The sequence below is a fragment of the Muntiacus reevesi genome, chromosome 15 (assembly GCF_963930625.1).
Source record: "Muntiacus reevesi chromosome 15, mMunRee1.1, whole genome shotgun sequence".
NCBI classification, from domain to species: Eukaryota; Metazoa; Chordata; class Mammalia; order Artiodactyla; family Cervidae; genus Muntiacus; species Muntiacus reevesi.
The window spans coordinates 13842829-13863011 of NC_089263.1; the positions used below are offsets into that span (position 1 = coordinate 13842829).

General features: G+C 49.1%; 1 protein-coding gene across 2 annotated transcripts in view; it reads right to left on the bottom strand.

Annotated features, from left to right (window-relative positions):
* SLCO3A1 (solute carrier organic anion transporter family member 3A1) overlaps nt 1-20183 on the bottom strand; it is a 366445-nt gene that overhangs the window by 274155 nt on the left and 72107 nt on the right. For both annotated transcript variants that reach the window (XM_065906257.1, XM_065906256.1), the window contains exon 2: nt 8899-9364. In XM_065906257.1, coding sequence (XP_065762329.1) covers nt 8899-9364 — 466 coding nt within the window. The remainder of the gene's footprint in view (nt 1-8898; nt 9365-20183) is intronic.

Genomic DNA, 20183 nt, shown 5'->3' on the forward strand with positions numbered 1-20183 from the left:
TGGTAAAGAACCTGCCTGCCAATGCAGGAGACATAAGAGACGCGGGTTCAATTCCTGGGTTGGGAAGATCCCCTGGAGGAGGGCATGGCAAGCCCCTCCAGAATTCTTGCCTGGGAAATTTCATGAACAGAAGAGCCTGGCGGGCCACAGTCTGGGAGGGCGTCACAAGAACTCAGATATGAGTGATCACACACACGTGCATGCAGCAGATATGGGAGAGGTTCTCAAGACAATGGCATCAATACTCACTGGGGCCCAAAGTCTCTTTTCGTGACACCTTATGCCTCCTCACTTATCTTCTGGAAAAAGCCACAGCAAGGCCAAACAGCTGGTTTCCAGCCTCCGGTGAATCTATCTGAACCAACCTGAGTTTCAGCAAATGTGGATGAGGCTATAGTCACAGAGGTATCCATCACCTAAATGTCTACCCAACTCATTCCAGATTTTCTAGACTGACAAAATGCTGGGCAGTCATCTAAAATAATGTTGACTGTTAATGAGACACAAAAAAGTTTTTCACTGGCAGAAAGCAAGTTTACTTACAGTATGGTCTTAATGCAGTAAATACAAAAAAAAAAAAAAAAAAAAAAGGCTGAGGACTTCCCTGGTGGATCAGTGGTTAAGACCTTCCAGGAGAGGAGGTGAATTCAATCCCTGGTCAGGGAACTGGATCCCACACGCCTCAACTAAGACCTGGCATAGCCAAATAAATAAATATTAGAAGAAGAAAAATGACTGAAAGAAAATATATCTGAACGTTGACAATTTTCTATAGGTATCTGCTTAAAAATTATTTATGTTTTCTTATTCTATTTTGTTTTCCCCAATTTTACTAAGACAAGAAAACATTCTTTTAAAAACTGAACAAATATTAAGAAGTAAATTAAGAAGCAATGTGCTGGAACCCAGAAAGCCATCAACATATCACATTAGGGCAATGGCCATACTCTGGGGTGTCTTTGACTTAATACAAACCAGCTCGCCCGCTGCTTGGGGCACCTGTAGCACTTTTTGTATTTTGAGATGAGCCACAGGAAGGGGTCTGCAGGCAAATAAGAGCCCTGTTGATTTAATTCAGGATGGAGGAGGTTGCTCATCTAAGATCTACTAGATGGATAATATCTGGACTGAAAATCAAGATCCAATCACTCTTATCAAAGACCTACCCTTGTATTTAAATAAGTCAATTGCTTTTTCCTGCCTCCTGTTTCTACACCTGGAAATGGAGAGTATACGACCACAAAGATGAAGAAGGCAGTAGTTACTGACCCCCAACATGGCATGATACCTAATATCTAAGCAAAGTCTCGCTTGGTAGATTCCGAGCTCATTTTATTGATAAGGAAACAGGCTGAGGTTAACTGAAAATGTGTCCAAAATCCTGGTGGGCAGGTCTGTGGAGGAGCCAGGATTTGAACCTCGAGACCATCAGAGCCCAAACTGAGATTCTTGCCCAAGGTCACCCAGGCAGGGAGCACGGCAGTGACCCCATGAATCAAATCCTAGGGCATGAATTATGAGCAGCTGAGAATGAATGAGAAACGTCCCCCAGCCCGGGCAATATGGAAGTGCCAGATAAGAGCCACACACACGTCTCCTAGCAAGTTGCTAAAACAAACTAAAAATGGCACGTGACCGGTCACTGGGGAGAAGGAATGAATGGAACCCAGCCAAAACAAACTGACTGGTGTACAGTGTCCTTTATTTGTAAAAAAAGAAATTAACAAGGGGAACTTCAGTATCAGTGAAGCTGCAAGAATATAACGAGCTGTGCTTGCTCCCATAAGGGATGGCTTTTTAATTATTTTTTCAGATGAACTGCAATCACAGTGTATTTGATCCATACCCGACCCACACTCTTTGGAGAGTTAAAATACATTTTACCCAATGTCAAGTTAAAATAAAAACTCATTAGAGGCAAAATATCTCTGGACTCCCAGGGCTCGGAAGAGAAATTTAGTTCTCTTTGGTTGCTGCCTGATATTAGTGACCTTTGTGCTAAATAAACACTTGGCAGATGAAATCTGAGAATAATTCTCTTTGCATCATTAGCTGGAACGTGGAGGGCTCCAGCGGGTTTCAACAGAAGTGGTAAACAAAGAAAATGTGACCCATTCGTGTCTAATAGATGTGCCTCCCGACTGGAGGAACTGCTCCGTGTATTCTGGTACCCTGCAAGGATCCCATTCTTGGGAACGAACAAGCCCTTCACAAAGAATCCATCTCCAGTCAATTCCCACTCTACTTACAGCCTTCTCTCTCTCTCTGCATCTTCCCACGTGTGTTGGTGTGTCAAACACTCACACGACTCAGAACGATCTGGTTTCATCTTAATTCCATTCTGCAATTTTTCCTTTTAGTAAAATTATTTATGCATTTAGTTTTGGCTGCCTGGGTCTTCATTCCTCTGAGCAGGCTTTCTCTAGTTGTGGTGAGCAGGGGCCACTCTGTGCGTGGGCTTCTCATTGCAGTAGCTTCTCCTGTGGCGGAGCACGGGCTCTAGGCATGCACGCTTCCGTATCTGCAGCACTCGGATGGGCTCAGTAATTACGGCTCTCAGGCTTAGTTGCTCTGAGGCATGTGGGATCTTCCCAAACCGGGGATCAAACCCTTGTGCCCTGCATTGGCACGTGGATTCTTATCCTCTGGACCACGAGGGGAGTCCCCCTTCTGCATTTTTAAAACAACATCACCCACATGTAATAAAATCGCACAGAAGTATACACAGACACACACAGAAACACACAAATCATTGTACATAATACTGAAAATCTGAATAAACCCCATGGATTATACTCATGTTCACACTCCCGTTTTGATACTATACTACAGTGATGCGAGATGTTATCATGGGGAGAAACTGGATGGGTGTACGGAGAACTTCCATGCATTTTGCAACAACTTGTGATTCTATAATTGTTGCAAAAAAAAAAAACAAACCTACATTCTCAAATAACTCCTTGATTACTGGGAACCAAACAATCATGACAATGAAGTTCTTTATAGAAAAGTTAGGACAAAAGGGGCAGGGGTCTTGTCTGGTTCTAGTCCCCCTGGTACCTGTTATGAGTTGAATCATGTTCCCCCCACCAATTCATATGTTGAAGCCTTAACCCCCAGTTACTCAGCATGTGACTCATTTGGAAATAGGGCCTTAAAAAGGGAGCTGAGGTTACAGGAGATCATATGGGTGAACCCTACTTCAGTCTGACTGGTGATCTTGTAAGGGGAGGAAATTAGGACACACACAGAGACATACTAGACATGGAGCACACGGGAGGAAGACCATGTGAAGACACGGGAGGAGAAGCTGCCATCTGCAAGCCAAGGGAAGTGGCCTCCGAGGGAGCCGGCGCTGACACCATGGTCTTGGACTTTCAGCCTCCGTAACTGTGAGAAAATAAATCTTCCACTGCTTACGCCAGGGGTCCCCAACCTCCAGGATCTAATGCCTGATGATCTGAGGTAGAACTAATGCAATCATAATATTTCCATTATAATTATTTCTATTTCTAATTTATCATTATATTTATATTACTTAACTTCCTTATATATTTGTATTTATTATCATTATATCTATATATTATTCTATCCTAAAGGAAATCAGTCCTGAATATTCATTGGAAGGACTAAAACTGAAGCTCCAATACTTTGGCCACCTGATGCAAAGAACTGACTCATTTGAAAAGACCCTGATGCTGGGAGAGATTGAAGGCAGGAGCTGAAGAGGGCAACAGAGGATGAGATGGTTGGATGGCATCACTGACTCAATGAACATGAGTTTGAGTAAGCTCCGGGAGTTGGTGATGGACAGGGAAGCCTGGCTTGCTGCAGTCCGTGGGGTCGCAAAGAGTCAGACATGACTGAGTGACCGAACTGAACTGAATATTCTATTAACATTTCTATTATTAAAGCGCACAATAAATGTAAGGCACTTGAATCATCTTGAAACCACCCTCCCCCAACTGGGCTGGCAGAAAAATTGTCTTCCACAAAACTGGTCCCTGGTGCTAAAATAAAAAAGGTTGGGGACCACTGGTTTAAGCCACTCAGTCTGTGGTGTTACATTACACAGCCCTAGCAAAGCAATACAGCACCCAAAGCCTGCGTGCCCCATTCATCTGTTCCTACCCCCAAGTAACAAGCCCTGCAGCCTTGGCATTATCCCTCATAAAGAGGGAAACAGCAGCAGAATGTAGCAGGAAACCAAATCAAGGAAGGAACAGAGGTCCCAGTACAGAGGAGCCACGTTTTAGGTGCCCTTCCCTGCCCATGCGAGGCTGGTGCTCGGCCAGCTGCGGGGTGACCAAACATGGAAGAGGGATCGCCACTTCCCAAGGTGGACCCAAAGGGCAGACCAGAGCCAGCGCATGGAATGTTGTAAGGAGACGGATTTCCAATTCGACATGAGGGCAATTTCCCAATGGTGACTGTGGTTCCGATGGAACGAACAGCCGAGTGAGAGTACGTTGTCCACAGTTCTGGAGAGAGGTGAGGGGACCACGGAATCCTCCAGCTCTGATCTGCACCCATCAATACTCAAAGAACCATGAAACAGGGCACAAATCCTTCCAGACCCCAGACGTGCCCTGTTAGCCAGGACTCCCTTCTCTCTCCTCCTCCTCCTCCAACTCTCCATTCTGCTTTCACACCCATTCCCCATTCCAATTGCATCTCTGCCCTTGGCTTTGAGACACCCAGCTCTCTTCCCACCTTCCTGTCACCTCTGATTTTTCCCTAAGACAGGCTTCAGGCTATCTTGAGGAATGCCCTCACATGCTCCCGACTCCCTGGAGCACCCCCAGCCCTCTGTCCCCTGACCCACCCAACTCAGACCTGTCCCAGATGTACCAAAACAAACGTCACTCTCAGACCTTGTGCTCAGTCCCATTCATTATCAAAGACAAGTTACTTAACCTTTCAGAATCACAGTTGACTTGTCTGCATTATTTTATAAGAGCAAAACTTAAAAAAAAAATCCATGTTCTACAATAGAGGGCATTTAATATTATATATCCACAAGGGAATATGATGTATGCAGAAAGATCATCATTGAAGAATATTTAATGACACATTAAAATGTTCAAGAAAGATTAAGAGAGAAATACAGTAGCAAGATATATTCACGATAAAGACCTCTTTTGTGTGTAGAAAAGCATAACAATGCAGAAAAGGATTTTATATAAACATATAAAAGATTGTATATAAACAAATATTTTATATAAAGGAAGATTTTATATAAACATAAAGCTAAGAGTAATTATTCTTAAATGATTCTTTTTCTATACTTTCACAGTGAATATGTAATACTTTTCAACTAGAAATAAAGTTATTTAAAAACAACAACAACAACATACCTTACCACTCTCCTTTGGAGCCTTTTCCTTCCCAAAGGGGAAAAAAACAAGGCGCCAACCGATTGACACCGCAGCCTAATGAAAGGACCCGGCGAGTCCATTCCATTAGCCTACTTACTCTTGCCTACAAGGCAACAGGCTGTGCTCTGAACTTGGAGAAACAGAGCAGCTAAGAAAGCTGAGCTCCTGGAAGGTCAGAACACGGGTGAGGAGTAGCAGCAGCTCCCAGAGGTCGACTGGTAGACCCCACTCACACCCCCACACCAAACGGTCCCCCTGCCACTCTGCTCCATCAGTCCCTCTGGGGAGAGGCAGTGCCACGTGCCACCCCCGGGTCACCCTCCGGCTGGGCCATGAGGCTTGGCTCCACACTGTGTGGTCCTGAGAAGTCTGCCAGCAGCGCGGTGTCCCCATTCATCGGGTTTTGTCCCCTGGTAATGAGTTCCCCTGGCTCCCTCCCCAGGCTGGGCAGGAGCGGCCGCAGAACGGTGCCAGCCCTAGAAGCCCCTTGTGAATGACCATCAAGGAAATGCGAGTTTGGCAGTAATTCAGCCACAAGAGGCTGGAGCAAACAGTCCCTTAGGGTGGAAAATATCAGCTTGATTGGAGATGGAACGCTTCCCTTTCCCCTTGGCCGTAGGGGGTCATGGATGTGCTGATGGCCCCCAGCTGGTGACTCACGATATAAGTAATCCATTGTGAGCTACCAATGCAGAAGCATACTGATGCAGAAACAGGATTTTGTATAACCAAAAAGCTAAAAGGAAATATTCAAGGGGTAGGACTTGTCACCAATGGCCTGTGGCTGGATCGATGCTGACACCCCTGGGGACGGAGCAGCTGTGAACCGCCTGTGCTTCACACGTGCAGGGTTTAAAACCCTTCCAAGCCCTAGTTCACACTCACATGTCAGGCCTGTGATCAGATGGCTGGCCGTGGGCCTCTCTCTTTTTTTCTTGTTTTTGGGGGGCCTTTCTCTCTTAACCAGCTCCGCAGGGGCAGAACCAAGGTGGGCCTCTCTTAACCAGCTCTGCAGGAGCAGAGCCAAGGGGCACACATGCTACTCCACCCCAATGGGTGATGGGCATCCATTGACACCTACCTCCCAGGGCCAGTCCCTTCAGACTGTCCTCCTGCAGGGAGTTAAGACGCCATAATTCATACCAATCCCATTCTGTCGGCTCTCCTAAATACTTCCGGAAGCCAAATTAAATGGCTTCAGAAACTAGCTCCCTCTTGCAGGGGATAAACGCCAAAACAGTCCCATGGTCACAAACATTTTTTATGACTTGTACAATAAGCGACTGGATCAGTTGTGCTCTGCATATGCATGGTCTTCTTAAATTGTTCCTGGAGAATTCCAACCATGCATGGGACAAAAGGCCACCTACGGAGGCCAATCTATGCAGAAGTTTGCTCTCTGTTGCTCAAAACACAGACCCAAGAAACCAGCTCAGAAGCACTCAGGAAGGCCTGCTCACAGCCCTGGACTGTCATGTCCTGGAATCTGGCCAGACGCCACCCAGTTGCCCACGCAGCACACAAACACACTCCCAACTCTGGGAATGCTAAACTGTCAGAGAGGAAATGGGGGCCCAGCGAGAAATTTGGTTGAGACGTTCCTCCTACTAGAGAGTCACTGTAAATCCCAGAACGAGAGAAGGGCCGTGCCTGCTACGGTCAGTCCTATAGCCCAAGCTTCCACCTCTCACAAAAACGAAATGAGTCCACATCCTAAGCCTGACCTATGAACCAGGCCCCATCAGTGCTGGAAAATGCCTGACTCATCAGAGTGAACTTCCACAAGAGGACGCTGAGCGTGCAGCTCCAGGCGTGGGCTCCAAGCAGAGGTGATCTACCTCGCCTGTGGCTTCAGGGAGATGCTGGGGAGACATTTTTCTACTTGATTTCATTGTGAGACACAAGAGCTCAGCGTTTCACTCCCCACTTCCTCCCTGGGCTCTGATTTATCTACTTGCTGTTCCTGCTACCAAAATCTCTCTATCCTGGGGTACCAGAGTGATATCAGTCAAGTCCGAGTCCAGTGGTTCGGATGGACCTGGGGAGACTATTTTGGCTACAGGCTGTGGCCCATTCCCTGGCCTGCAGCAGACTCATGTTGGAGGGGTTTTCACTGAAGCCTTAGAAGCATCAAAATGTAAAGGATTTCCTTAGACCCCTCTCCCCACTGTGCCCACCTCCAGACACAATTATGGAAACCCCTAAACAAAGAGCAGAGGGACTAGCCATCAATCCTTTGTGTTCCACAGGTAGGCTGTGACCAGGTCCACAAGCTCTCCACCCCTTGGATGGGAAGATGCATACTCTCCACCTTTCTACTCTAGAGCCTGTTCACAGAGGGTTAAGACATACGACGTGTGTGTTCAATAGAGTCATCTACCTCACAGGTAGAACGTGAAGTCACCAAGGAAAATCAGCATTCAGGGGGTAACTGCCTTGAATCCTCAGACAGCCTGGGCAGCTTATGGGGGAAACTTGGCAGGTAGGAGGCTTTCTGACCAATTCTGTTCAAGTTCTAGTTTAACCTAAACCTCCCTATTGTAATTAACTTGATGCTCCAAGGCACAGTGCTTTGGGGAGGCGCAAAGCTTCTGTAGGTGGAGGTAATTTACTTTATTTTTTCCCCAAAGCGTAAGCACTCAGTGACTGGGGTCGTATCATAGAATCTAACAGATGGTGGGAGGCAAAATTAAACTCAGTAAACAAGAAAACCGAGATGCTCGGCAGGCCGGTCCTTGCCCTACAAATGACCATGCAACAGTGCCCAGAAGCAGCGACGGAGAAGTTCGTTTGCTGTAATTCAACCCCTGGATGTTTCTTAGCCCCAACACTGACAGATAGTTTCCATCCTTCCAGTATAAAATAACAGAAGTCATTGTAGCACAAAACAATTTTTTTCAAAAGTTCACATGTACCTTATTTCTTCTCAAATATCCGGTTCTAGTAAATAACGTCGTTACAGGGGAAAACACACACACACACAGTTACCAACTTTGAATAATACCAAATGCTGGGCATATGCAATCACTTTTATCTTTGAGCTTCAATAAGACAACGACCAGGTCATTTTGATGATTAAAAACAGGGGTTTCCAATGTGTAGACCCCCAAGGATTCCTTGGTGGCAAATAGCAAGCCGCCCAAAGTCCAAACACACACACACAAAGGCAGATAAACATATACATATAAAACTCCCCCCAATCTCCTCGCCCTTCCCAGGCTTGTGGATGCTCTTGCACAGCAGAGGTCAAATTCTGCTGTACATTGGAGTCACCCGGGGAGCCCCTTAAAAAATTACCAGTCCAGGCTGCACCCTCAACGACCCCCAGAATTTTCTGGGGTGTGCAATTCAGGCCTCAGCATTTTCCCCAAACACCCCCAGTCTGAGAATGAGGGCTCCGGACGAAAGTTAAAGTTCTGGGGCCCAAATTTCCTTACTCTGTTCACACGCCCTGGTTCTCTAAACAGGCAATCAGCCACAAAGCGAACCGCGGCCCCGCGGGCGCTGGTGCAACGCCTACCTATGTAGAGCGAGGAGTCCTTCCTCCGCACGTGGTCGTCGATGTAGGAGACGCCCAGGGGCTGCACGGGGGTAGCACCGATGCCCAGGAGCACCTGGGCCCCAATGAGCAGCAAGTACATCATGTTGGTGGCGGTCCGGCTGCGGCAGATGAGGTCCGGGTCTGGGCCCTGGTCCCCGCCCGAGCCGTTGGCGGCGCAGACGTCGCGGCCCTCGGCGCCCCAGCGGATCTCGCCCGCCTCGTACTTGTACTGGTGGGTCAGGAACTCGGGCAGCGCCGACAGCAGCGCCCCCAGCGCCATGACGATGCCGCCGCAGCCAATGAGGCGCGGCCGGTGCCCGCGCGCCCCGAAGTAGCTCACGAAGAGGATGAGCGCCAGGTTCCCGATCTCGAAGCTGCTGGCGATCACGCCCACGTCGGCACTCTGCAGGTTGAACCTCCGCTCCAGGGTGGTGAGGACGCTCACCTGTGGGGTGCAGAACGCAATCTCAAGGCCCGTGCTGATGGAAACCCCCCGGGAGGCCCCCTTCCTGCAGCGCAGCGCACCTGCGCATCCTAAACCCTCCCACCTAGTCTGTTGGTTGGCCTCGCTTTGACCATCTGTGCCAAGTGCTTTACACCTTGAGTCCAAAAACCGTTTACTTGGTATGCTAACCGTTCATTCCTGGGGGCTCAGACAGTAAAGAATCTGTCTGCAATACAGAAGACCTGGGTTCGATCCCTGGGTCAGGAAGATCCCTGGGGGAGGAATGGCTAACTCCAGTATTCTTGCCTGGAGAATTCCATGGACAGAGGAGCCTGGCAGGCTACAGTCCAGGGGGGTCGCAGAGTTGGATATGACTGAGACTAACATTAAAATTAACCCTAATTAAATGGTTAAAGAATTAACTTTCCCAGGGGCAAAAAAGTTTTCCTGGGCATGTCTCCATCCTGCAATACTCTGCCTCTACGAATAAGAACCACCTCCTCCACCCCACAGCCGCCCCCCTTTAGGGCTCGTGAAAGTGCAAGTCGCTCAGTCGTGTCGGACTCTTTGTGACCCCATAAACTATACAGTCCATGGAATTCTCCAGTCCAGAATACTGGAGTGGATAGCCTTTCCCTTTTCCAGGGGTCCGGTGAAAGCCTTGAAAAGCACAGCTTTCACAGACTGTCTCCCAACTACATCTTATCTCTCAAGTCCATGCTGGAGGTATAGGACTCCTGGGCTTTTGACCAGGAGGTAATTAGCAAAGCATATTGAAGGAAATAAAATTACAAAGAGACAAAAAACCTGGGGTAGGCAAAATGGACAAGCCAGATTAGCTCAGTAGGATAATCATTAGCTCTTCACTTCCTTCTGGAAATTTCCAAACACTGGACATTTCTCTCAAGGTCTTCAGGTAAATATTTTCCTGACTGTTCTGTGCACTCCAGCTGTATTGAGTTTCCATGGGTCAAACAGTTTGATGGCTTTCCCCACCTTGTCTGCCCCTCATTTGTTTAACAAATATCTACTGAATATCTGCTGTTGGCTTCACAGTGCCCAGGACACCAAAGACAGAAACAGGAGGAGGACAGGACTCAGTGGTGACGCGAATGGGAAGGGAATCCAAGAGAGGGGATATGTGCATCCATAGAGCTGATTCACTCCATGCAGCAGAGACTAGCAGCATTGTAAAGCAACTATACTCCAATAAAAATAGGAACAAAAGAAACAGGAGGAAGGGATGACACCGAGCCTCAAGATGCCCCCCCAGCAAGAAGGTAGACATGTGTGCTGGGTACATGCTACATTCATGATGCAGAATCACATAGGAGGGTGAAGAGGAGATGCATTATTTTAGGGTTCCTTGGAGAGAAAACGCAAATAGCCTTCCTGTCCTGCTGTATGCAGTTTCCACACAGGGTGTTATCAGCGGTACAGGAGGAGTCCCTGTCATGGGAGCCCTAGTTGGGCAGGGAAGAACACTCTAGGCAAAGCAACTGGCTGAGCAGATGGCGGGTGGCATGACTGCATGATGGAATGGAACATATGGAGTGGAAAGGTAGGTTGGTAAACAAGACGATAAGGAGTCACAGAAGCCACCCTAGAGGAATCAGACAATCCCAGGCAGTGTGGTGAAAAGAATGCAGAGCCTGGAGGGAGGGGCAGCTGGTTGGAATCGCACCTAGGATTTCCTTAATTAGCTTCAGGACTTTGATCAAGGTACCTAACCCCTGCGAGCCTTGATTTCTGCGGAGCAGGAATGATGATGCCTACCTGGCAGGATGGATGTGGAGATGAGACACAACGCATGAAAACTCCATTAGCACAGAGTAGCCTTTCCTGACATGTCCGGAGAGTGTCTAGAGAGGTGGGGAAGTGGAGGGGTGCAGAGCCAAAGCTCCGGGGCCATCAGGGACTCTCAGTGACCTTGGGCAAAGGCACCCATCTGTAAAATGTCCCATCTGTAAAAGTGGGATAAGGGTGACACCTCTGAGAGCTGGTGCCAGGAGTGAAGACCTGTGTGAGTAAATGCTAGGTAAGGCCATCCACAGCCATGGTCACCATTTATTCTTGGGGCTGCCCCGGTGGTGGTAGTGGAAAAGAACCCACCTGCCAATGCAAGAAGACGTAGGAGATGCAGGTTCGATCCTGGGTTGGGAAGATCCCAAGGAGGAGGGCATGGCAACCCACTCTAGTATTCTTGCCTGGAGACTCCCATGGACAGAGTAGCCTGGCAGGCTACAGTCCATAGGGTCGCAAAGAGTCGGACGCGACTGGAGTGACTCAGCGTGCAGCATGCACACGTTGGGACCAGCAAAGTGATAAAACACGAGAGTGACTCAGGTACGGTCAGCATGTGGAAGATGGATTGAATGGGGGCTATGGAAGTAAACCCCAGCAGAAAGAGAGGCTGGGCTATTTGTTATTGAGACAAAGGAGAAGAAAAGGTCCTTACGGTGGCAATGGAAATGAACAAGAATATCTGAGAAGTATCGTAGAGGCAGAATGGCATCTTTAGAGAGATTGGGCTGCCTCTGAGTGATTGAGCGTGTGCTAAGGAAAGGAAGGAAGAAGAGTCAGTGGATCTAGCCTTCCTCCAAATGTATAAATATGTGCGCAGGTGTCAGCATCCCATATGCACAGCCTCTCTGCAGTGTCCATCCACACACACACCTGTTCTCATTAGCATGCCTCTATTCCACCCGCATCCAACCTTTTCAGCACCAGGGACTGGTTTTGTGGAAGACCATTTTTCCACAGAAGGGCTGGGGGAATGGCTTCAGGATGACTCAAGCACATTACATTTATTGTGCACTTTATTTCTATTATTAGTACATCATCTCCACCTCAGATCATCAGGCGTTAGATCCCAGAGGTTGGGGACCCCCTGCTCTATTCTATTTACCTTTATTATTTAAAAAAAAAAGACAGTAGCCCAGTAATTCCTGTTAGCCTCCGTTCAACCCCACACATTTAAACAGACTCCTTTAATCCATGGGTTTCCAATGCTACCTTCAGATTGGATGCTCCCGGGAAGCACTTAAAACATTTCAGATGCCTGGTCTCTCTCTCTGAGTTTCCAAGCCAGGGAAGCCTGGGAGCTGGGATTTTGTGAAAGCCCTCTGGATGCTTCTACCTGGGTTAGCACAGCACTAAGGCAAGGACACAAACTACCGCAGCCTTCCTGCCAGCCCTGGGCCGGGGGTGTGCTCTGCGGAGCAGGGCCCGGCACTGTGCAGGCCGCTGTTCATGACCGAGGACAGGACGGCTGTCCTGTCGCCCTTCTTCATCAGCATTCTGATTCCTGTTTCTATTGTCTTTCTACTCAAGTCAAGGCCAGCTCACAACTCACGCAGCCCGAGCTATAAGTTAGATTGTTTTTCAAGCACCAAGTAGTGGCCATGGTCAAGAAAAGAAGTTTCATGATTCCTGGTTTCATTAAAATGGCTTTCAAATGCTCCCAGAGATCTTGGCCAAAGGTCTGGGCGAGTGAAAACGAAGGTTTCCTTTAGCCCCTTCTTTCCTTTGTAACCGGCTTCCCAGGTGGCTCAGTGGTAAAGAATCCGCCTACCAATGCAAGAGACACGGGGTTTGATCCCTGATCCAGAAAGATCCCACATGCCACAGAGCAACTAAGCCCATGGGCCACAACTATTGAGCCTGTGCTCTGGAGCCCGGGAGCTGCAACCACTGAGCCCATGCAGCCTGGAGCCCGTGCTCTGCAACGAGAAGCCACTGCAGTGAGAAGCCCATGCACTGCCATTAGAGAGCAGTCCCCACTCATCGCAACTAGAGAAAAAGCCCACAGGACAACGAAGACCCAGTGCAGCCAAAAATTTTAAAGATCAACTAAAATAATAGAAGCCAAGTAACAGAAGTGGACATGTGTGGGCAGCATCTCCTGGGTGGCCCTCGAGCAGGCTGGCGGGTCTGCAGCCTGGTGAACTTACCTGGGGAGGAGAGGGCAATAACAGTTGGGAGGAAGGACAGGCAGGAATGAGCAGAAGGTGTATTTCATTTCTGCCACGAGGCTTCATAACATCTGTCCTGGGGAGCAGATCTGAAATATGACAGCCGCTCCATTCCAGCAGGTGTGTGCCAGCATAAAACATCACACAGGTGTGGACAATAATGATGACATAAGGGTGGCAAGGAGAGAGGCAGCTGTGGGCAAAACAAAGAAGAACCCGATCTACTAGAGAGCGCGGGGGCCCATGGTTGCAACTCTTGTTCTGCCTCAAACCTGCTCCTTGCAGAGCGACCCACAAGGGAGTCAGAACGAGGAGCCAGAGACAACCCGGAAACTAACCCCATCACCACGAATCCCGAGACAGGGAACCACGAGGCAGAGCAGTCCTCCTGGGTCCCTTACCGTCCCGCTCTCCGCCTGGGTGCCCCTTTGCAATAGAGTCTCTTGCTCTGTAAGTACATGTGTCTGCTCGGACAATTCATGTCCACGTGTTAGACAAGAGCCCGCTCTCCGGTCCTGGAAGGGGGCCCCCATTCCTGCAAGCATAGGAGTAGGAGAATCCTGACCTCCTTGACCTGTGACCTCTTCAAAGCCTCACCGACACCTCTCTGAATCTAGACTTAAGCTACACAAATATTCTGAAAAGATGCTTTGTGGCCCAGTTATGTCAGAGGCTAATGTCTTCACTTATTTAAACCATAATCTGGAGAAGTTGAACTAATTAAGTATACACGAGGCCATAAACCCACTTGTGGCTCATAGGTGGCAATGAACAATCCAACAACGAGGAAGAAGCCTGCTAGCAGCAGTGGCTGTCTCTACTAACAGGTAACAGGACTGACGGCAATGTCTTGATAATTAGAGATGAAGGAAGCTCCAGGAGGAAAAGAGGGCGTGTCCTCACCCTGCACCAAGTAGATGCAAATCGATTATTAAAAGAATGCAATATTTATCAGGTTTCTGTTACCCCGATTCAAAAACAAACCAACCAAAAAAACCACTTGCATTTCAGAATATCCTGAAGCACTGGGTAAAAATACAGATTACCAAACCCTGAGATGAGGCCTAGGAGTCTGAGGTTTTATAAAAACCCTGGTGGTGGGGGGGTGGAGTATGAACACCACTGACACTCCAAGTGTCCCACGCACATGAAAGTGAAGAGTGAAACTGTTAGTTGCTTAGTCAAGTCCGACTCTTAGTGACCCCATGGACTGTAGCCTGCTAGGTTCCTCTGTCCATGGGGTTCTCCAGACAAGAATATTGGAGTGGGTTGCCATTTCCTACTCCAGGGGGATCTTTCCAACACAGGGATTGGACCTGCGTCTCCCACATCGCAGGCAGTTTCTTTACTATCTGAGCCACCAGGGAAGCCTGTCCACACACATACTTACCATGAATCGAGAGCAACAGTTCTCAACCTTCGTTGGCAGCAAAATCACCCGGAGGGTATGGGACTGCTGGAGCCCAAGCTCATTGTCTCCTCTGACTCAGAGCATCTGGGATGCTTCTGGGAATTTACATTTCTAACAAGCTCCCAGGTAATGTGGATGCTGCTGAGCTGCGGACCAGACTTCGAGAGCCACTGCTCCGTTGGGCTCTCCGTCCTCAATAAGCCTGTCTCCCCTCAAGGTTAAAAAGCTTGCTTTTTTGTGTTGTTGTTTCGTCGCTGTCACGTCCTCTTCTTTGCGACCCCATGGACTGCAGTCTGCCAGACTCCTCTGTCCATGGGATTCTCCAGGCAAGAATACTGGAGTGGGTTGCCATTTCCTCCTCTGGGGGATCTTCCCAACCCCGGAACTGAACCTGCATCTCCTGTTTGGCAGGTGGATTCTTTACCACTGAGCCACCAAGGAAGCCCCCACAGAGATGCCAACTGAAAGCCCTCCCTCATTTCTGGCTCACGTCCAGTCTCTCCTCCTCCTATGGGAAAGCGGGGTTGCATCTGGGGAAACTCATCTCATAGGGAGTCTGAGGCGCACACTGGGGCCACTTGCCCCTCGCAGGGAGCCCAGCCCCAAAGGGAGACCTTCAGCTTCCCTGGGTATGAAGGTATGTCCAGCTTCCCATGGGCAGAGGAGCCCGGCGGGCTGCAGTCCATGGGGTCTCAAAGAGTAGTCAGAAATACCCTGAGACAGGAGACCATGGACAGGTGGGTCTTTCCTCACCTCTGAAAGGGCTAGGGTTACCAGGGGTCACGGAACACGCAGCCAAGCTCCTGGAGCAGCAGCTGAAGCTCAGGCTTGCCCGCGTGAACCCTCCCCCAACCTGTCGGTCTTCTTATTCTGGCGTGGGGGTGGGGACTGGACTAGAATCACCTGGAAAACACCAGCACCGCCCCCTGCCCCACCCCCAACGGACTGAGATATAATGTGTGAGGCCGGGGCCCAGCCAGGAGTGTGCAGAAGCTCCCAGGTGATGCTAATACGCAGGCAGGGAGGGGAGTGTGAGCGGATGCACGAGGGGCGTGGTTTGGCCGCCACAGAGGGCCCAAGTGCAGGGGTGCTTACAACAGCGCACCCTGGTCCTACTGGGGCAGCTCTGGAGCACCGGGGCCTCCAGTTCAAATCTGGCTTTGACAGCGCTTGGCCACGGGGATCTTTCTGAGCTGTCTCCACACCTGGGCAGTGAGGCTTACAATATGAGCATCATGAGGTCAGGATTCCAAGCAGCTGGTACCCACATCCCTGGTGTGCATGAGCTGGGTAACTTCCAGAGAGCCTGCTTGGGGTGGGAAGGACAAGGACTATCACTAAGGCTGAGAAGGAATCACTGCCTTGTGGGGGTTTAAGACCTGGGGGAGAGGAGAAAGAAAGGGTCCTAACAACACAGCTGGCCTTGCGGGGTCATGCACTACAGTACCAGGAGGCTCAAGGGAACGAGAACACATTTATGGCTGCAAATGGAGGGAAATTGACCTGGGATGCAACAAGAATAAGCTGGACTTTAATACATGGGGGGGTTGAGGCACAATTTTCTAAGAGTGAAGATCAGTCGGGTGGGGGAGGCTCTGAGGAGGGTGAGTTCAGCCCATCCTGGGGGAAAGGGAGCAAGACCTTTCTGGCCTCAAAGTGAGCTGGAGCAGGACACTATGGTCCCTCCCTGCCATGTCCTCAGCCTGCCTTCTGTCTGCAGAAAAGCTTTAGCCAAAGAATAAGTTCAATCAGAGAAGTGAGAAAATGCAGAAGCAAAGAACAGTCAAAGGAGACCAAATAATCATGGTTTAGTCAGTAAGCGGGGATATCCTGGTGGCTCAGATGGTAAAGAATCTGCCTGCAATGCAGGAGACCTGGGTTTGATCCCTGGGTTGGGAAGATCCCCTGGAGAAGGAAAGGCAAAGGTCTTAATTCCTTCTCAAGGGCTATAGAGAATATTCTGAGCCATATCCTGTGAGCTGTCTTGTAGATGCTGAAACCCCCCAACATGGAAGGAGTTAACTACATGATGCCCAGACTATAGCTGTCACAGGAGCTGCCACAAATCTGAGAACTGGCCTTGAGGAAATAAGAACAAGCTGACCCTGGAACTGAAGACTAACTGCACTTAAAACAATCAAGATGACGCTGGTCAGACCACTGATGACCAACCGCTAGATGACTGTCAGAACTGACTGTGCTGTTTCTGCATGTAGCCCCCTCCCTCGGCCTATAAAAAAAGGCTTTGTTGGTGGGGTGGTGGAAATCGGCCTTTGAACAGGCATCCACCCCCCGCCACCACCCCAGTTGCTGGCATCCACAATAAAGCAAACTTTCCTTCCCACCAACCTGGCCTCTTTATCGGCTTTTGAGTGACAAGCAGGTGGACCCACTTTCAGTTACAAGAGCCCCGTGGGGAGATCAAACAGCCTTGAAGACCAGGCTGAGGTTTATCTGGAGGTCAGTGGGGAGCCAAGGGAGGTTCTTGGGCAGGAGCCATCCCTCGGAGACACTATCCTGGCGGTGGGTTGTGGGTTGGAGGGAGGAGAAACTGCCCCGGCAGCGATTTCAGCGGCGCTGGAGGGAAGCGAGGCTTCCGCAGGCACGCGCTGTCAGGCCCACAGAGAAGGGCACCCGTGTGGGGTGTCTCGGGACCAAACAGCAGCAGAGCCACAGCTGACAGCCTGGGTCCAGGAAGATGGGGCCCAGGAGGACCTTGGGGAGTCTCCCCGGCTCCATCTGAAGCCCGCGTGAGGGCTGAGAGAGCTGGGGAGAGCCCATGAGTGCAGAGAAGCTACACCTGGAAGCCCTTCTGCTCCAAAGGGCATGGGACACGACAGTCCAGCAACCCCGCCCCCAGGGATCGTGAGCTGTGCTCGTAAACCACATGCCCAGCAGCGGGGCCCAGCAATGCTGACTGCAGAGACAGAAGCAGTCTGGCTGTCAACCTCACGTTAAACCGCAGTCAAAGAAAGGCCCCGAGGTCCCCTTACTGGGGCTCCTGAACAGGGATCAGCACACTTTTTCCATGAAGAGCCAGGTAGTAGATATTTTCGGCATCTGGACCACTTGGTCTCTATAGCGCTTCTTCTACTCTGCCATCTGAGCACCCAAGCAGCGTCCCTGGGCAGTACATAACTGATGGGAACGGCTGCATTCCAAGAAAACTTTATTAACGAAAATAAGCCATGGCTGGACTTGGTCACAGGCCACAGATTGCCAAAGTCCTGCTGGCTTCCCCACCAGTCAGTTCGGGAAATTGCCTTATTCCCGCGCCTGGCAATAACAATGCTGGCCATTTATAACAAGCTTGCAAAGTGCTCCTGCTGCTGACATGGAAAAGCCGTTCTCGGCACAACTTCAATGCAAGTTTGTTTCCTAAGCCCGTGGAAGGAATTTTCAAGCCCATATCAATTGCTTGTCTGATGTGCCGGGACGTGGTCTCAGCAAAGGCAGGAAGGGGCCCAACCGCAAAAGCTCAGACAGTGTCTCCCTACGATGAAGCTGCAGCAGCAATTGCATCAGGTGAGGGAGGCACGGTGTGTGGTTCTCTTTCTTCACCTGAACAGCAGCTCCTTTCGGGCACAAGGGAAATAGCACACACAAGGTAGTCCCTTGTGAATTCCGGGATCTGAGGTTTGCAGAACCAGGTATCAGAGGACAGCACAACAGTGAGCCCTGGAAGCGCCCTGGCAGCAGACAGACTGCCCACCCGCCTCACAGGTCAGCCAGGGAAGACAAACAGTCAGTGTTGCTTTATGACTTCTTTTTTCAATGCTGCCTTAAGAAAAAAAAAAAAGAAGTATTTATTTGGCTGCATCAGGTGTTAGTTGTGGCACAAGGGATCTCTGATCTTCCTTGCAGCACAGAAACCCTTATTTGCGGCATGCAAGATCTAGTTCCCAGACTGGGGACTGAACTTGGGCCCCCTGCACTGGGAGTGTGGAGTCTTAAGTCACTGGACCACCAGGGAAGCCCTATGTCGCTTTACTTCTGATGGAATGAATTAGCCTCTTTTATGACCACGTAATAAATGGGTGTAAATTTACAACAATAAAATTCTTAAAAAAAAACAGAGTAAGAATTACACAGAGAGACTGTGGTGCAGACATGCCTCTGGCCTCCAACCCACACCACCGGCATCAGGTGAGAAGAGGGGTGGATGGAAGACATGAGGGATTTTGAAAGTCACACACTAGCCGTGCATTGAACACGCCTGCAATCCCTTTCCTGGTCTGTAATACGGAGGTGATAATTCTTCCTTTGAATCTTGCCACATGGTTACAATGAGAAGGAAACAAGCTGTCACAATATGACTGTGACTGCAGTTATGCCTGAGGTTGCCAAAGTGCAACATGGTCGTACCTTTCCTGGAAGCAGTATCCGCCAGCCTCACTGCACCTGGGTCTTTAATAAGAGACCATCGCTTCCCTCTAATCACTCTGTCTGAGACCCAGAGTCCTGGATCCTCTTTCCTTAGAAAGACCTCACTCACCTGCGTCTCTAAGACTTCCTGTGTCCTTCTGCATTATTTGCATCTTTTTCAGACCACTTCCCCCTCTAGTCTTTGTTTCCTGCTTTCTCTCTTCTCCTGCTTACATTCTCTCCTAAATAGCCCTAAAGTACAACAGAGGCATCTTTTTTTTTTATTCTTTATATTTAGTGAAATCTTATGTTCATTTAATTCTAAGAGACTGTGTCATATTTTATGATCCTCTTCTTTTAAGAAAAAAACCAAGAAACTCTAAATTTGCTTCCTACTTGTGAATCTCACCATTGATTTTTCTCCATAGCTCAGTGGTCCACTGTAGAAAAACAAGGGTTCTCCTTCCCTGCTGGGCACAGATAATAGAATTTCCTTTCACTCAGTGGCTGAGCTATAAAGGTATTACCAGACATTTTTTTGCATCAGTCCTGACTATTATTAACAGTCTGTGTTTAGTACCTTTCACGGGACTTGAGACCATTCTTTGAATTCACAATTTATGTGGTGCCAGGTCTCCTTTATTAGAGAAACTTCAAGAACAATATAAGTTAAATGATTTCCTCAACAAGAATTACATTCAACGAAAGTGTGTAGAGGACCAGTCTTAAGAAAGAGATTTCCATCTGATACAATGTCCACACACACACACTCCCCAGACAGAGCTGTGTTCACTGAATCAGACTCACTACCTGCCCAAGGGCCTGAGCTTCGTGTTAAATGGACTGAAAACCCCAGACTGAAGAGTTGTGCCAGGTTCTAAGCTCAGGGCTGCAGATGCCCTTAACCAGCTCATAGTATAATAGAGAAGACAACTATGAAGACAGCTATCACAAAGGGCTGATAGAGCTGCTCTCTGCCGGAATAAAGGGAAGCGTGGTCAGTACCCGAAGAAGCACTGGAGTTTGGATCCAGTCACGTGGCAGGAACGTGGGCTCCAGGCGGAGTACC